The 17852-nt window shown below is 41.9% G+C and overlaps 1 protein-coding gene across 12 annotated transcripts in view; it reads right to left on the bottom strand.

Annotated features, from left to right (window-relative positions):
- Positions 1-17852, bottom strand: part of nedd4l (NEDD4 like E3 ubiquitin protein ligase) — a 485500-nt gene that overhangs the window by 271925 nt on the left and 195723 nt on the right. For 7 of the 12 annotated variants that reach the window (XM_043677840.1, XM_043678365.1, XM_043677695.1 and 4 more), the window contains one exon: positions 1125-1206. In XM_043677840.1, the coding sequence (XP_043533775.1) occupies positions 1125-1206 (82 nt within the window). Of the gene's footprint in view, positions 1-1124; positions 1207-9181; positions 9192-17852 lie in introns of all 12 variants that reach the window. The other 5 variants (XM_043677900.1, XM_043677979.1, XM_043678137.1 and 2 more) reach the window with 1 other exon arrangement.

Genomic DNA, 17852 nt, shown 5'->3' with positions numbered 1-17852 from the left:
TGTGTGGTGAATTTTTTTGGTACTTTCAGAGTTACATTGCACTTTGCTCAAGAACTGCATACATTCATGTAGAACTCTGTGCTCAAAAACTGCATGAATTTATGTAAAACTCTGTTATTTCACTTTTTAGATTAGAATCAATCTAAACATCAGGTCATAGACAGAGAACACAGGGGGCTAACACCTTCAACATATTGTCTAGCTATCACCATTGTTAACAGCTAACCCGAGAATGCAATTTAAAAAAAAAGGGTTTTGTGATTTACTCATGAAACAAGTGAAACTATCACTGTGTTCTAACAGATGAAAGGCTTAACAGACAATCAATTTTTCAATGTATAATTTCAGTTACATCACACTGCAAATTTTTGCTATAAATTCTGTGTTACGCTCGAGCCCTTCACAATCACCTGATGAAGGAGCGTTGCTCCGAAAGCTAGTGTGCTTCCAATTAAACCTGTTGGACTATAACCTGGTGTTGTGTGATTTTTAACTTTGTACACCCCAGTCCAACACTGGCATCTCCAAATCATGATCTATATGAGGCCACTGTCAACAACTATTAGGTTGCAGATTTCCTTAAAACAATCTACCTTAAGCAGAAAAAAATTTAGGTCTGTTGGTAACAGCATGAAATGCACATGGCAAGCTGTCCCTCAGACTGAAGAAGCTACATTTGTGAGCATTTGTACTGGAAGTTTTGCCAGCTCGGTTAGAGGGAAGAAGCTCCAGTTCATTCTCCACCGATCAAGTTAGTTTTCGAGTCAGGAGTTTCCTGCTGGGAAAGGTGAAGGCAAAAAGCAAGCCTTGGGAGCTAAGAATTACTTTAGATTGATTCCTTGATAACAAAGTGCCCAGTGAAGATTACAGCCATAATGTTAGATTTTTGGACACGTGATAAGTTAATTGGAGTAAAGTTTTGTCTATTCTTTCAAAATTAATTTGTTGGTTACTGTAAACATCTTACAACTTGAAATCTTGCCACATTGCCCATCCGGTCAGATGCTGGAAATTTTATTTTCCAAATTTTCTACTTTTATCGATCTCTGCAGAGAGTGCACAGAGAGTCTGCAGGAACAAGTCTTAGTACTCCGAGCACAAGTTAAAACAAAACAGAAGCTTACCTTTTTGATAGTTTTAGTCTGAATCAAAGCAAGTTCTCGGTTCTCATCAGCTACATACAAGGACAATTTCACGTAAGGATCACTGAAAAAGTGAAAAATACCACATTAACTGTAATGTATTAGGTTCACTTCTCTTTGTATGTCTTTATTTTCAGTTACTCCTTGATATAAGCACTACCTGACTAGTAGAGAAACCAGGTTATCTGCTTACTGGCTCTTCAGTGAAATCTATTCTCAAAGCAGAAGTGTACTGGTTCAGTTTTCCCTGCTGTACATTCAATAGTATGGCCAAATTTGGGAAACCTCATATCCACCCCATATCTGAACACAACAGGCATAACACAAAGACAGAAAATAATGGCTGTTCACTAGAGAGATATTAAGTAATCTGTCTGAAACAAAATGAGTTCAGCTAATTTAAAACATCTCAAATTTGCTTCTTGCATGTATTACAATAGGGAAAAATAAAAGTACAAAGTGAAAGTTATGTTGGAATAAATTAATGTATGGTTGCAATGTACTTCAGTTTCCAATGAATATTAAACATGTGCTACTAATTAGGCACCTCACCACCTCTATGCAGTTTAGATTCATTCATGATTAATTAATGAATAAAACAATCCCATAGGGAGTCGTACAAATTAGACATGATGCACATTCTATCCTGCAATGAGACAAATAAGCTGCCCAGAACCAGGAAAGCAGGTGATATCTTAAATTCTTCATCCAATTTAAATTAATCTAGGCCATAACAGCCTCAGACAAAAGAGCAAGAGTAGAACATTCAGCATGTCACGTATGCTACCCCCATTCAATGAGACCTACGTATCTGAGAAGGGGGAAGTTGTAGATGGGGTAGTGGCAGGATGTAGTGAATCTATCAGGAAGATTTATCATGTGGTGAAACAAAGGGATCAGTTAAAGTTTGTCTGCTTTAACACAAGGAGTGTCAGAAATAAGAGTGATGAACTTACAGCATGGATCAGTATGTGGGACTATCATGTTGTGGCCATAACGGAGACGTGGGTTTCACAGGAGCAGGAATGGTTGCTACATGTCCCAGGGTTTAGAACGTTCAAAAAGAACAGGGAGGGTGGAAAACGAGAGGTGGTGTAGCATTGCTAATCAGCGAGTGCATCAAAGCTACAGAAAGTGAAGTTGTTGAGGAAGGTTTGTCTACTGAGTAAGTATGGGTGGAAGTTAGGAACAGCAAGGGAGCAGCCCACCTCATTCAGGTTTTCTACAGACCCCCTAATAGCAGTGGAGAAATTGAAGAACTGATAGGCTGGCAGATTTTGGAAAATGTAGATGTAGCAGGGTTGTTGTTAAGGGTGACTTCAACTTTCCCAATATCGACTGGAACCTCCTTCGGGCAGATGGTTTGGATGGAGCCATTTTTGCCAGTTGTCAGGAGAATATTGTAGAAAAGAAAAATGAGGTACGAGATATTCGAGTAAGGATTGAGGCTAGTTACGAAGGAGTGAAAGTAGACAAGTCCCCTGGGCTAGATGGGAGGTATCTGAGGATTCTCTGGGAAGCTAGGGAGGAGATAGCAGAGCCTTTGACTTTGATATTTGAGTCATCATTGTCTACAAGTTTAGTATCTGAGGACTGGAGGATTGCAACTGTTGTGCCCTTGTTCAAGAAGGGTAGTAGAGATGACCCAGGTAATTATAGACTAGTGACCTTTACTTCTGTTGTAGGAATGGTTTGGGAAGGGATAATAAGAGATGAGGTTTACAATCATCTAGCAAGCAACAATTTGATTTCAGAGAGTCAACATGGTTTCGTCAAGGGCAGGTTGTGTCTCACAAATCTGAGTTTTTTGAGGAGGTGACCAAGCATGTAGATGAGGGTAGGGCAGTTGACATGGTATACATGGAATTCAGTAAAGCCTTTGATAAGGTTCAACATGGTAGGCTGTTGGGGAAAATGCAGAGACATGGGATTGAGGGTAATTTAGCAGTTTGGATTAGAAACTGGCTTTCTGAAAGAAAGCAGAAAGTGGTGGTTGATAGAAAATATTCAGCCTGGTGTCCGGTTACTAGTGGTGTGGCACAAGAATCTGATTTGGGACCACTGCTGCTTGTCATTTTTATAAATGACTTAGACGCAGGCATATGTGGATGGATTAGTAAATTTGCAGATGACACTAAAGTCGGTGGAGTAGTGGACAGTGTAGAAGAATGTTGCAGATTGCAGGGAGACTTGGATAAACTGCAGAATTGGCTGAGAGGTGGCAAATGGAGTTCAATGCAGATAAATGTGAGGTGATGCACTTTGGGAAGAATAACAGGAAGGCAGAGTACTGGGTCAATGGAAAGATTTTTGATAGTGTGTATACGCAAAGGGATCTTGGAGTCCATGTACATAGATCCCTGAAAGTTGCCACCCAGGTTGATAGTGCTGTTAAAGAAGGCATACGGTGTGTTAGGTTTCATTTGTAGAGGAATTGAGTTCCGGAGCCGCAATATTATGCTGCAACGATACAAAACATTAGTGCGGCCACATTTGGAATATTGTGTACAGTTCTGGTCACCATATTTCGGGAAGGATGTGGAAGCATTGGAAAAGGTGCAAGGAGATTTACAAGGATGTTGCCTGGCTTGGAGGGAAAGTCTTATGAGGAAAGGCTGAGAGACGTGGGTATGTTCTCATTGCAAAGAAGAATGCTAAAAGGAGATTTGATAGAGACATACAAGATGATAGGAAAAAGACTTTCACTGTCTACCCTAGGATGATGACGTCAGCTTGTACCAGAGGGCATAACTACAAATTGAGGGGTGATAGATTTAAGACAAATGTCAGAGGCAGGTTCTTTACTCAGAGAGTGGTAAGGGCGTGGAATGCCCTGCCTGCTAATGTAGTTAACTCAGCCACATTAGGGAGATTTAAACAATCCTTGGATGAGCACATGGATACTCTATGATGGGATCATGGAGGGGACCGAGCTGAGAATAGTTTACGGGTCAACACAACATCGAGGCCAAAGGGCCTGTTCTGTGCTGTATTGTTCTATGTTAGGTGTGTTCAGGAGGGTTTCCTTACTCAGGCCGATGAGGGGAGAGGTCATTTTGCATTTGGTGTTCAGCCATGAGCCAGGACAGGTGTCAGATCTCGCAGCGGGAGAACGCTTTGGTGACAGTGACCACAACTGCCTCACATTTACCATAGCCACAGAGAGGGAAAGAAACATTTACCAAGGGAAGATATTTCATTGGGGAAAAGGAAGCTATGATGCTATCAGACACGAGTTGGGAAATACAGACTGGGAGCAATTGTTCCACAGGAAGGGCACAGCAGACATGTAGAGACTGTTTAAGGAGCATTTGTTGCAAGTGATGCACAAATTTGTCCCTCTGTGACAGGTAAGAAAGGGTAAGATTAAGGAGTCTTGGATGACAAGAACAGAGGAGTTTCTCATCAAAAGCTTAAGTCAGGTGGGGGAAGCAAGGATCTAGCACAGCTTTAGAGGATTGCAGGCTTGCTAGAAAGGAGCTCAGAAATGGACTGAGGAGAGCCAAGAGGAGGCTCGAAGGCTTGGCAGGAAGGATTAGGGAGAACCCAAAGGCATTTTACTCATTCATGAGGAATATGAGGAATAGGAGCATGGTCAGGGTGAAGGTAAGGCCGATCAGGGATAGCATAGGGAACTTGTAGGTGGAGTCTGAACAGATAGGGGAAGCCCTAAATAAGTTTTTTGCTTCGGTTTTCAGAGAGAAAAAAGACCTTGTTGTGAATGAAAACTTTGAGGAGCTGTGATGGAGGCTTGACCAGATCAAGATTGATGAAGTTGACATACTGGAAGTTTGGGAAAACATTATGATTGATAGGTCCCCAGGGCCAGACCCAATTTATCCCAGGTTGCTCCAGGAAGCAAGAAAGGAAGTTGCTAAGCTGCTGGTGAGGATATTTGCCTCCTCACTCTCCACGGGAGTCTTACCGGAGGATTGGAAGGAGGCGAATGCTGTTCCTCTTTTCAAGAAAGGTAATAGGGAAATCCCTGGCAATTACAAATCAGTCAGTCAGTCTTTCATTTGTGGTCAGCAAGGTCTTGGAAAGAATTCTGAGGGATAGGATTTATGACTATTTGGAAAAGCATAGGGTGACTAAAGGCAGTCAGCATGGCTTTGTGAGGGGCAGGTCATGCCTAACTAATCTTATTGTGTTATTTGAGGAGGTGACAAGACAGGTCGACGAAGGTTGAGCAGTGGATGTGGTGTATATGGACTTCAGCAAGGCATTTGATAAGGCTCCCCATGGTAGGCTCATTCAGAAAGTCAGGAGGTAGGGGATACAGGAAGATTCAGCTGTCTGGATTTAGAATTGGTTGGCTGACAGAAGGCAGAGAGTGGTTGTAGACGGAAAATATTCTGCCTGGAGGTCAGTGTTGAGTGGGGTCCCGCAGGGCTCTGTTCTTCAGCCTCTGCTCTTTGTAGTTTTTATAAATGACTTGGATGAGGAGGTTGAGGGGTGGTTTAGTAAATTTGCTGATGACACAAAGGTTGGAGGTGCCATTGATAGTATCAAGGGCTATTGCAGGCTGCAGTACGACAGACAAGATGCAGAGCTGGGCTGAGAAATGACAGATGGAGTTCAACCTAGATAAATGCAAAGTGATGCATTTTGGAAGATCGAACTTGAATGCTGAATATTGGATCAAACACAGGATTCTTGGCAGTGTGGAGGAACAGAGGGATCTTGGTGTGTAAGTGCATAGATCCCTCAAAGTTTTCACCCAAGTGGATAGGGTTGTTAAGAAAGCATATGGTGTTTTGGCTTTTATTAACAGAGGGATCGAGTTTAAGAGCGGCAAGGTTTTGCTACAGGTCTACAAGTCCCTGGTGAGATCACACTTGGAATATTGTGTCCAATTCTGGTCACCCTATTATAGGAAAGATACAGAGGCTTTGGAGAGGGTGCAAAGGTTTACCAGGATGCTGCCTGGACTGGAGGGATTGCCTTACGAAGAGAGGTTAACCAGGCTCAGACTTTTCTTTCTGGAGAGAAGGAAGAAGAGAGGTGACCTGATCGAGGTGTATAAGGTAATAAGAGGCATGGAGAGAGTCAATAGCCAGAGACATTTCTCCAGGGCAGGATTGACTGGCACAAGGGGTCATAGTTTTAAAAGATATTAGGAGAAAGGGGAATAGGGGACATCAGAGGTAGGTTCTTTACACAGAGTTGTGAATGCGTGGAATGCATTGTCAGCGGTGGTGGTGGAAGCAGAGTCATTAGGGACATTGAAGCAACTGCTGGACTTGCACATGGACAGCAGTGAATTGAGGGGTGCATAGGTTAGGTTACTTCATTTTAAATTAGGATTAATCCTTGGCACAACATTGTGGGCTGAATGCCTTGTTCTGAGCTGTACTTTAATCTGTTTGATGAGACCATGGACAACCTGATCATCTGAAAATCCAATTTCCTATCTTTAGTCAATAACGCTCAATTCCCTTCCTGTTTTAAAACGTGTCTATCTCAGGCTTGAATATACTTAACGGCTCAGCCTACAAGTGCCTCTTGGTAAAGAATTCCATGGATTCATGAAATTCCTCCTCATCTCAGTTTTATGGATGATCCATTATTCTGAGATATGCTCTCTATGATCATAGATGCTCCTATAAGGTGAAAATAACCTCCCTGCATCAAACCATTCGGGTCCTCTTGTCTTGTATATTTCAATGCAGTTGCCTCTCATTCTTTTAAACTCCAATGAATATCAGCTTAACCTACTCAGCCTCTCTCCCAGTATCTCCATTAATGAGGTCAGCCTGGTGAATCTTCTCTGCATTGCTACCAATGCCAGTATATCTTTCCTGAGAGAGGTGGATTTGGTATCCAGGTGTGATCTAACTCATGCCTTGTATAATGTCACAAGACTTCCCATTTTTATACTCCATTCCCTTTTAAATAAAGTCTAACATTCCTATTGCCTTCCTGTTACCTGAACTTGTATGGTAGCTTTTCGTGATTTATGAATGAAAATTTTTAAATCCCTCTATACTGGAGCATTCTGCAGTGTTTTCTTACTTAAATAAGATTCAGCTGCTCTATTTTTCCTGCCTAAGTGCGTAATCTCATATTTTCGCAGATAATATTCCATCTGCCAAGTTTTGGGCACACTCACTTAACCGGTCTGTAATTCCTCTATATGCTTTGCATCAACCTCACTACTTGCCTTCCCACCTATTGTGTTATTTGCAAATTTTTCCTCATCCAAGTCATAAATACATATTGCTAATAATTATAGTCTCAGCACTGATCCCAGTGATTTTCCACTAGTTACAAAGTTGCCATCTTGAAAATATCCCCCTTCCCCAACTCTGTCTTCTATTAGTTGGCCAAGTTTCTAACCACATTAATATACTACCTTCAACACCATGGGGTCTTTCTTATTAAGAAGCTTAACATGTGGTACTTTATCATAGGTCTTCCAGAAATTCAAATCAATTACATTCACAGCTTCCTCTTTATTTATCTTGCTTGCTACCTTTAAAACAATTCCAATAAATTTGTCAAGTATGATATTCCCTTCATGAACTGTGCTAACTCTGCTTTATTAAGCATTTCTCTTTGCTCTACTATTATAAATTTACAATAGACTCTTAACATTTTCCCAATGTTAAATTAATTTGCCTTTTTTTGTCACCTTCCCTTCTTAGAACACTGGCACTTTTCCAGTTCTCCACTATTTTTCCAGAATCAAAGGCTCTTGTAGTATTACCATCAATGCATCCACTATTTCTGAGGCTTTATTCTTCACCTATCTGATCCAGGGGACTTATGGGTCTCCTCCCTGGTACGTTTTCTCTAGAGATGGCTATTCTATTTATTTCCTCTCTCCTTTTTGCCCCTTGATTATATAATATTTCTGGGATGCCATTAATGTCTTGCACCATGGAAATTGATGAAAAGCACTTCTTCAACTCCTCTGCTATTTCATTTTTCTACATTACTTCCCCAGCTCTGTTCACTGTGGGGCTATGATACCTTTGGCCTCTCTCTTCCTTTAAATTTAAAGAAGTTCTTGCCATCCATCTTGATATTATTTGCAAGTTTACTCTTAAATTTCATTTTCTGCATTTTTTTGTTGGCATCCTGTTTTGTTGGTTTTTAAATGTCTCCAGTCCTCTGGAGTACACTAATATTTGCCAAATTATATGTGTTTATTTCAATTCAATGCTTCCATTAACTTCCTTGGTTAACCATGGTTGGCTTCTCCACTTTCTGGAACCCTTCTTCCTCACAAGGATAGCTCTTTGCTGTCAGCCATGAACTATTTTCTCAAAGGTCTACCATTGTTGCTCAACTGTCTTTTCTGCCAAATTCCTTTCCCAATTCAATCCATTCTTTTATAACTACATTTAAGATTAGCATAGCTATGCCAATATGTAGGAATGAAGATAAAATCATCATAATCTCAGGGACCCTGGACATTGAAGACCATGGGGAAGAAAATATCAATTACAGCACATTTTAATCCACTGACCACTACAATGAAGCATAACCCAAACTCTGTTGCTCATTTGTACCAATGTGATCAGAACTGACCATCACTGAATATCTTACTATTCCCCAATTCACTCATTTCAAAACGTTCGACCTCAAGGGGTCCTTGTCCACTTGCATCCAGTACTCATGTTAGTCTTCAACCAACTCATGGCACCACTGTATCAACCTCTAAAAATCCCTCTGGCTCAAAACCTCCTCTAATCCTCTCTCTTTTTAATGTAACTCTGGTTCTAATCACCTCTTACAAGTTTATCTTAAGCTTGTATGTTGGTTTACATTGGTGACATGCCCATGAAGTGCCTTGGAATTTTATGTTAAATGACTTCAGTAGAATGTATGCCTCCAAAGCCATTGAGAGCACCAGTGCGCAGGGTCAAACTGCCTCCATTCATAAAACTGCACAAGTCAAACCCTTGAAGGTGTGTGTGTGTGTGCGCGCGAGCGAGAGAGGGGAAAATCATACTGCTCCAATCATACATTTAAAACAGTGCATCCTGACTTTTGTTGCTTGTCTTTATGCATAGCTATGGTCAAATACGAACCTCATTTTGCCTAAGAGAAAAAGATAGTACAAAAGGCTGTCAGATACAACACCGAACAGAATCATACACAAAAAAAAATTAGAAACAATCAATAGAGAAATAGAAAATATTCAAGAAACATCCAGGATATGTATCAGAAACTTTCACTCCCTAAATTCTGGGCCCAGAAGACTCACCTTCTAATCTCGCAACCCTTTTCTCATAAACTGCTGTCCATGTAATTTCCCTTCCTGATCCCTATCATTCCATGTTATTTCTGTAATGCCTCCATTCAAATTAAATCCATTGTTATGACATTCCTAGTCAAAATCTTCACCATTTAATACTTCTGCCTGCATACTACCCTCCCCTTCTCCAACCTCACTTTCTTCTCCAAAATACAGCTTATTCAGAGATCCAGAGCCATCTTTTTTGCAACTTTGGCTGCTATGTTTCCTGTGTGTCAATAAGCATTTCATAGAAATTGAGAACACTGTGACACTTTGGTTAAATACATGTTATTCTCTAATGTTTATCAGAATGTAGTTCATCATTAATTGAGTTGATCATATTTACAGGCGAGTGGTGATGGAGAGTTTAGAGAATGGCAATAGCTGAGTAAAACCTAGGTTTGTTCCTAGTATTGGCACTGCTGGCAATAATAGTGTAGCTGAGAATATTGAAGTAAAATGTAATAAAACAAATTAAAATTCAATTTCCTGATATTTCATTTATAACAATAATAGCTTACGTTTATAAAGCACCATTAACATAATGAAACCATTTGACTTGTGTCACAGGTGCAATAGTATTAAAGTGTAACATCAGCCACTAGGGAGTTTTAGGACAAGGCAAGGTCAAAGAAGTAGGTTACAATGAGGGTCTTAAAGGAGGTAAGCGACATAAAGAGACAGAGACATGTTGGCTGGGAATCCCATAGTTTAGTGCCAAGTCAACTCTGCAGGTAGTGCGTTTAAATAACATTTGGATTAGTACATGAATAAGAAATGTTTGGAGGAATATGGGCCAAGTGCAGACAGGTGGGACTAGTTTAGTTTGGGATGTGGTCGGCATGGACTGATTAGATTAGATTAGATTACTTAGTGTGGAAACAGGCCCTTCAGCCCAACAGGTCCACACCGACCCGCCGAAGCGCACCCACCCAGACCCATTCCCCTACATTTACCCCTGCACCTAACACTACGAGCAATTTAGCATGGCCAATTCACCTGACCTGCACATTTTTTTGGACTGTGGGAGGAAACCGAAGCACCTGGAGTAAACCCACGCAGACACGGGGAGAATATGCAAACTCCACACAGTCAGTCGCCTGAGGCGGGAATTGAACTCGGGTCTCTGGCGCTGTGAGGCAGCAGTGCTAACCACTGTGCCACCCACTGGTTGGACCAAAGGGTCTGTTTCCGTGCGGTATGGCTCTATAACTAACTCCCTGTAACTGAAACCTAAGCCTGTCAAACTGGATTTTATTTCTGTCATAGCAAATTTGGCATTTAACAGTTAGAAATTACACATTACATCACTCCCCATACTTCTCTACCTGCCTGCAGCCTGAAACATCCTTTCCTAATGGCCCTTCTTTTAACCAGCTGAACATGACTGCTCTTATCTAGTCATAGACAGGGTAACAAAACACTTCTGCTTACACTCCTGCAATATCAAGTATATATCTTTGACTCCCTCTCGTTTTTCATCCATATGCTGTCCTTCAACAAGATCATTGGAAAAAGTGCCATAATCCTCATGTACACCGACACTCAGATCAGCCTCATAACCATTCCTCTCAAATGATCTACAGGCTATGATTCATTATGCAAATACTTTCAACATCCAGCACCGAGAGGATAAAGTCACAGCGTCGTTCACCCCAGCCACAAGTTCTATTCCTTATTCACTAATTTCATCCCTCTCCTGACCATTGTCAAACGATGAATCAAATGTTAAAAACCTGTGTCCTCAATAATCTATGCCGAGCTTCAGACCTGATATCTTCGCTATGCTGATGAAGGGCTTTTGCCCGAAACGTCAATTTTCCTGGTCCTCGGATGCTGCATTACCTGCTGTGCTTTTCCAGCACACTGTAATCTAATCCCCACAGGGTTCCAGTTCAGCAATATCTTCAAGTAAGAGGTCATTTTAGTTTGCAAATTCCTGCACCATGCCTCTCTATTCACAGATATTGTACACTCATCCGACCAACACGTCTGTGTTTCTTCCATTTTCATTATGAGCATCATTCACTTGGTCTTAATTGTGTAAATTTCCCCTTAAGCCTCCTTGACTTTATTTCTCTTGCCCCTCTTCCTGGACTAGCTATGGCAATTCATTCACTGCTGCCTCCTCAGCTTGCCCTACACTCGCCTCTCAAACAATGTACAACCAATTCCGTCTTGAATGTAGACAGATGCCTACTGTCCATTGAGAGCTTATGGCTAAATAGTTGTGAAGTCTCCTGGTGACATTTAACTACATTAAATATATTATACAAAAGTCATAGCAATTACTGGAGAATGCAATCAGAAATTGGACAAGCTAATCCCCAATGTTTCACCTACCTAGTTAATTGCAAAGTTTTAAGTTTCAAATCACAAGTAGCTGAAGGCAATTAATTCTGAACAGATGACATTATATTTTTCTGTCTTAGCAGAAATTTTCATAGCTGTATTCATTGAAATATTACTTCCTTGCCAATGAAATTATGTTGTGTTAATAGTTGTAGCTACAAATCACAAACTTGACGAGAAGTACTACAAACCCCTAATTGGTCTTTTTTTAAATAAAAATACTTGTTCAGGTTAAGGTTATTTGCATCATTATAAAGGCTAAACATATCATAAATTCAGTTCTGGAGAATATTTTACTTTCATGTTTAGTTAACTATTTCTGAGAACAATTTATCATTTTCAATAAATAAGTTTTTAACAGAAGTTAAATCTCAAAAGTGGTGAAGAAATAGTTCAGTTTTATTCATGAACTGCTTAACCAGTTACATTGTTAAGTTTTAATGACCATTTGCTCATAGTTTTGAAACTCAAAACAGCTAAGGGAGACAGGTTTCCCAGTACAAAATAAATAGTTAATTTTTTATAAAACCATACCTTTCCTAACTATCACTAGTTATTTCCTTATCATACTGTTTAGCTTTCACACATACATTTCAAGGCAAATTACATATGCAAAGGTTAACATATTCAATGGTCTCAAATCTCAGATGCACGTCATGTGGTTGGGCAACGTGACAGGTTGCACATTTATTCCATTATCTAAATGGGTTAGTCTGCAATTTCTGGCTGGGTTTTAATACAATAGGATCCTCAGTCATGCGGTATCAAGCAGGAGACACACAAGTCAGAGGACTTCCTTGTGTCTGTTTCTGAGGTTGGCAAAGATAGCCATCTCTTTCATCAGTTAGTACATGTCTGAATGGCCTTGGAGAAAGAACATATAGCACTCTTGGGTCTTCAATGCAAGATGTGGTGCCGCATTTACCCTGATAATTTTAGAAAATTCAAGATTTCCACAACCCATTGTTTAATACAATAAAGCACGAATCTCCTAGCCAACAGCAGGGGGAGTTCTGCATCAGACACAAAACAGATAAGCCTGCCTTTGCATGTGTTACATGCTCCTGTGGGAAAACTCAATGACACACGAAAGCAGCACACAAGCAATGCTGCCCTCAAAAGACAGAACCATCCTTGCCCGAACCCCACAGAAGATGCATTTCTCCATAGTTGTAAGGAAAGGATTTATAAAACAAAAGACAGCATTAAAGAATGAGTAAGACAAAAGATTTTCACAAAGATTTGTGAGACTTGGTCCACACTCCACACTGAAGCTTAAATATGCAGATCTACTCTTTGCGAATCCAAATGCTTTGCAATCTATAATCCTTTCTGCCAAGCAATTGGCTTCCTCAGATGTAGGACGTTTACGGTAACAAAATTTTGGATTTTTCTTTCTTCAATCTTTTGTAAGATGTGAGCATCACTAACAGGGCCAGCTATCTTTAGCTGCCTTGAACTAAGTGACTTAGTCAGTCATTACATAAAGTCTTTCTTTCCCAACTGGGCATGACTGGTCACTCCAGCATTTATTACCCATCCCTAATAGCCCAGAGGGCAGTTAAGTGCTAACTGCATTACTATGGGTTGGGAGTCACATACAGGCCAGACAAGGTAAGGACAGCAGCTTCCCTCCTTTTGGGACCAGGTGAGGTTTTCCTGACAACGATAATGGTTTCATGTTAAGAATCAACCATGTTGACTGCAAGTCAGAAATCAAATGTAGGCCAGGTAAGGACAGTAGATTTCCTTCCCTAATGAATTCAGAACAACCTCGGTTAGCCAAACATTAATTATCCGAATTTTCAATTATCCGAACAAGATTTCAAGGTCCCGTAAAAACGTTATCCATTATCCGAACAATCAGTTAACTGGACAAAATACTCCCCGCCCATCTCGTTCGGATAATCGAGGTTGTTCTGTGTTAGGAGAATCAGGTGTGTTTTTATGACAATCAATGATTGTTTCATGTTCACTATTGTAGAGACCAGGTTTTATTTCTCTGGTTCAGATTCCCTTGGTGAATTGAAATTGCAGCAGTAACTATGATGGGATTTGAACCAGTGCCCTCAGAGCATTAGCCTGGATTTTGAATGACTAGTTCAGGGACTTGACTACCACCCTGCCATCTTCCAACACTTGCTGCCAAACAGGCTTTCTATGGGGGCTAAACAAAGTATCCAGATTGACACACCCATAGGCTTCACTGTGACTCTCTATCTTTTGTAATTGATGTATATGACATTTTGTGGCTATGCAAGATTAATACTTTACATCCTGAAACAGATGAGACAAAAGTGAAGACTGCAGATACTGGAGATCAGAGTTGAAAATTGTGGTGCTGGAAAAGTACAACAGGTCAGGCAGTATCTGAGGAGCAGGACAGTCAACATTTTGGGCATAAGTCCTTCCATCAGGAGTTGGGAGTGCAGGGGAGTCTGAGATAAAGAGGAGGGTAGGGGTGTGGATGGGGAAGGTAATGGGAAGGCGATAGATAGATGCAAGGTAAAAACAATGACTGCAGATGCTGGAAACCAGTTTCTGGATCAGTGGTGCTGGAAGAGCACAGCAATTCAGGCACCACTGATCCAGAGATAGATAGATGCAGGTGAGGGGTGATGGTGGTAGGTTGGAGGGGAGGGTGGACCGGAGAGGTGGGAAGGAAGATGGACAGGTAAGACCGGTCAAGAGGGAGGATTGGATCTGGGGTGAGGTGGGGGAGAGGGAAGATAACGAAATTGGTAAAGTCGGCGTTGGTGCTATGTGGTTGGAAGGTCCCAAGTCGGAAGACGAGGCATTCTTCCTCCAGGTGTCAGGTGGCTTGAATTTTGCGGGGAAGGAGGCCCAGGACTTGAATGTGAGTGTAAAGGGCTATGAACTCTGTGAGAGAGTGTGTGTGTGTATGGGTGAGAGTGTGGGACTGCATGCGTGAGTGTTATGAGAGTGTCCACATGAGTGTATGGGCCTGTGGGAGAGTGTGCGTGTCTGTAGGAGTGTCTGTGTCTGTCAGAGTGTGTGTATCTGCATGACACTCAGACACATACACACTCCTACAGACCCATACACACACACACTCCCAAACTCTCACCCACACAGGCATCCTCTCACAGACTTATATCCCTTTACACTCTCACTCACACACATACACACGCTTTTTCACAGACACTCATCCGTCTCCCCCCCCACACACACCCCCACATGCGTGTGGGCACTTGCGTGCACACACAGAGAAATTTATAGGGTGAATTTGTAACTGCAGAATTCAATTTTATTTTGCTCAAAAACTGCATGAATCCATCTAAGATTCCATAAATCTGTTTGTTTTAGAAATAGAATGAGTTTGAACATTGGGGCACCTCACACCTTCAATGCATTATTTGGGCCAACATAACACCAATTATTAAAGTTCACTTGAGAATGTAAAAGGTTTTGCGATTTACATATGAAAAAACTGAAACTAACATGGTCATTTTAAATGATGAGACACTTAAACAATCCAGGTCTTTTTCAATTTATAATTTCAGTTACATCACACTGTAAACGTTTGCTATAGATTCTGTATCTGACGATCTTATATTCCACACCTATGATGAAGGAGCAGCGCACTAAAAGCTAGTGCTTCCAAATAAATCTGTTGGACCAATACCTGGTGTTGTGTGACTCAAGATTTTGATCGTGTGGGACTTGCACAAATAGCTATGTCAGTGATTGTGAAGGTAAGGTGCTTTAAACTTTCTCTTGCTGGAGGCAGCTTTCATCTGGTATTTGTGTGACAAGATGTTACTTGCTACTTATCAGAACAAGCTTGGATATTGTCCAGGACTCATTGCATGTGAACTCAGACGGCTTCAATATTTGAGGAGTTCAGGATAGTACTGAACACTCTGCCCCAGTGATCATCCTAAAGGGAAGGCCATTCATGAAGCAGTTTAATACAGTTGGGTCTACAACACTACCATAGGTATTCCTGCAGTGATGTCTTGGGTCTCAAACAACTGCCACCATCTAATTTTGTATGACTCCACCCACAGTAATGCTATCCTCAATTTTCTTTGGCTGGACGGACTACCTGAGAGTTGTGGTAGAAGGAGCTGAAAGCATTATAGTCATCATCACCACAATTCTAACCTTATGATGGAAGAAAGGCTTTTGACGAGTAGGTGACCTGAGGAGATGCTGCAGTGAGATCCACGGCATAAACAGCAAGTTATAGACAGGGCTGAGTGATCACACAACCAACAAATCAGATCTAAGCTCTGCAGTCTTTCTACGTCCAGTCGTGAATGGTGGTGGACTCACTGCAGGAGGAAGCTCCACAAATATCCCCATCCTCAATGACGGAAGAGCCCAGCACATCAGTGCAAAACGTAAGGCTGATGCATTCGCAACAATTTTCAGTCAGAAGTGCCAAGTAGACGATCTATCTCGAGCTCCAGTGGTCCCCAGCATCACAGGTACCAGTCTCCAGCCAATTCGATTCAGTCCACATGATATGAAGAAATGGCTGGAGGTGCTGGATACTGCAAAGGCAATGGGCCCTGATAATATTCCGGCAATAGTACTGAAGATGTGTGCTTCCCTAGCCAAGCTCTATGAATACAGTTACAACACTGGTATCTACCCAACAACATGGAAAATTGCCCAGGTATGTCATAAAGCAGGACAAATCTAACCCAGCCGTATACTGCCCAATCAGTCTACTCTCCATCATCAGTAAGGGATCATCAATAGTGCTATCAAGCAGCACCTGCTCAGCAACAACCTGCTCTATGACACTCAGTTTAGATTTCACCAGGGTCATTCAGCCTTGGTTCAAACATGGACAAAAGAGCTGAATTTCAAAGGTGAGGTGAGAGTGACAGCCCCTAACATCGAGGCTGCATTTGACCGAGTATGGCATCAAGGAGCCCTGGCAAAACTGGAATCAATGGGTATTGGGGGCAAACATCTGCTGGTTAGAGTATACCTGGCACAAAGGAAGATGGTTGTGGTTGTAAAGGGTCGATCATCTCAGCTCCAAGACATCTCTGCAAGAGTCTTCAGGGTAGTGTCCTAGGCCCAACAATCTTCAGCTGCTTCATCAATGATCTTCCCTCTGACAAGGTCAAAAGTGGGGATGTTCGCCGATGATTGCAGTGTTCAGCACCATTTGCAACTCCTCAGATACTGAAGCACTCCGTGCTCAAATGCAAAAAGATCTGGGCAATATCCAGGCTTGGGCTGACAAGTGGCAAGTAACATTTGCATCCTACAATGACCATCACCAATAAGAGACACTCTAACCACCGCCCCTTGACATTCAACTGTATTACAATCACTGAATCCCCCACTGTCAACATCCTTGGGGTGACCATTGACTAGAAACCCAACTGAAGTCACAACATAAACATAGTGGCTACAAGAGCAGGTCAGAGATGAGGGATACTGTGGAGAGTAACTTATCTCCTGACATCCTAAAGTTTATCTACCATCCACAAGGCACAAATCAGAAGTGTGATGGAATACTCCCCACTTGCTGCATAGGTGCAGCTCCAACAACATTCAAGAAGCTTGACACCATCCTGGACATAGCAGCCTACTTGATTGGTACCACATCCACAAGTATTCACTCCCTCCATCACTGACCCTCAGATGCACTCCAGAAATTCACCAAAGATTCTTAGATAGCACCTACCAAACCCATTCTGGATTAGTGGTGCTGGAAGAGCACAGCAGTTCAGGCAGCATCCAAGGAGCTTCAAAATCGACGTTTCAGGCAAAAGCCCTTCATCAGGAATAAAGGCAGAGAGCCTGAAGCGTGGAGAGATAAGCTCGAGGAGGGTTGGGGTGGGGAGAAAGTAGCATAGAGTACAATAGGTGAGTGGGGGAGGGGATGAAGGTGATATGTCAGGGAGGTGCGGGTGGAGTGGATAGGTGGAAAAGGAGATAGGCAGGTAGGACAAGTCCGGACAAGTCATGGGGACAGCGCTGAGCTGGAAGTTTGGAATGAGGGTGAGGTGGGGGAAGGGGAAATGAGGAAACTGTTGAAGTCCACATTGATGCCCTGGGGTTGAAGTGTTCCGAGGCGGAAGATGAGGCGTTCTTCCTCCAGGCGTCTGGTGGTGAAGGAG

The sequence above is a fragment of the Chiloscyllium plagiosum genome, chromosome 1 (assembly GCF_004010195.1).
Source record: "Chiloscyllium plagiosum isolate BGI_BamShark_2017 chromosome 1, ASM401019v2, whole genome shotgun sequence".
NCBI lineage: Eukaryota > Metazoa > Chordata > Chondrichthyes > Orectolobiformes > Hemiscylliidae > Chiloscyllium > Chiloscyllium plagiosum.
Note: the sequence above shows the minus strand (reverse complement) of the source record. Positions and strands in the feature narration are given on the sequence as shown.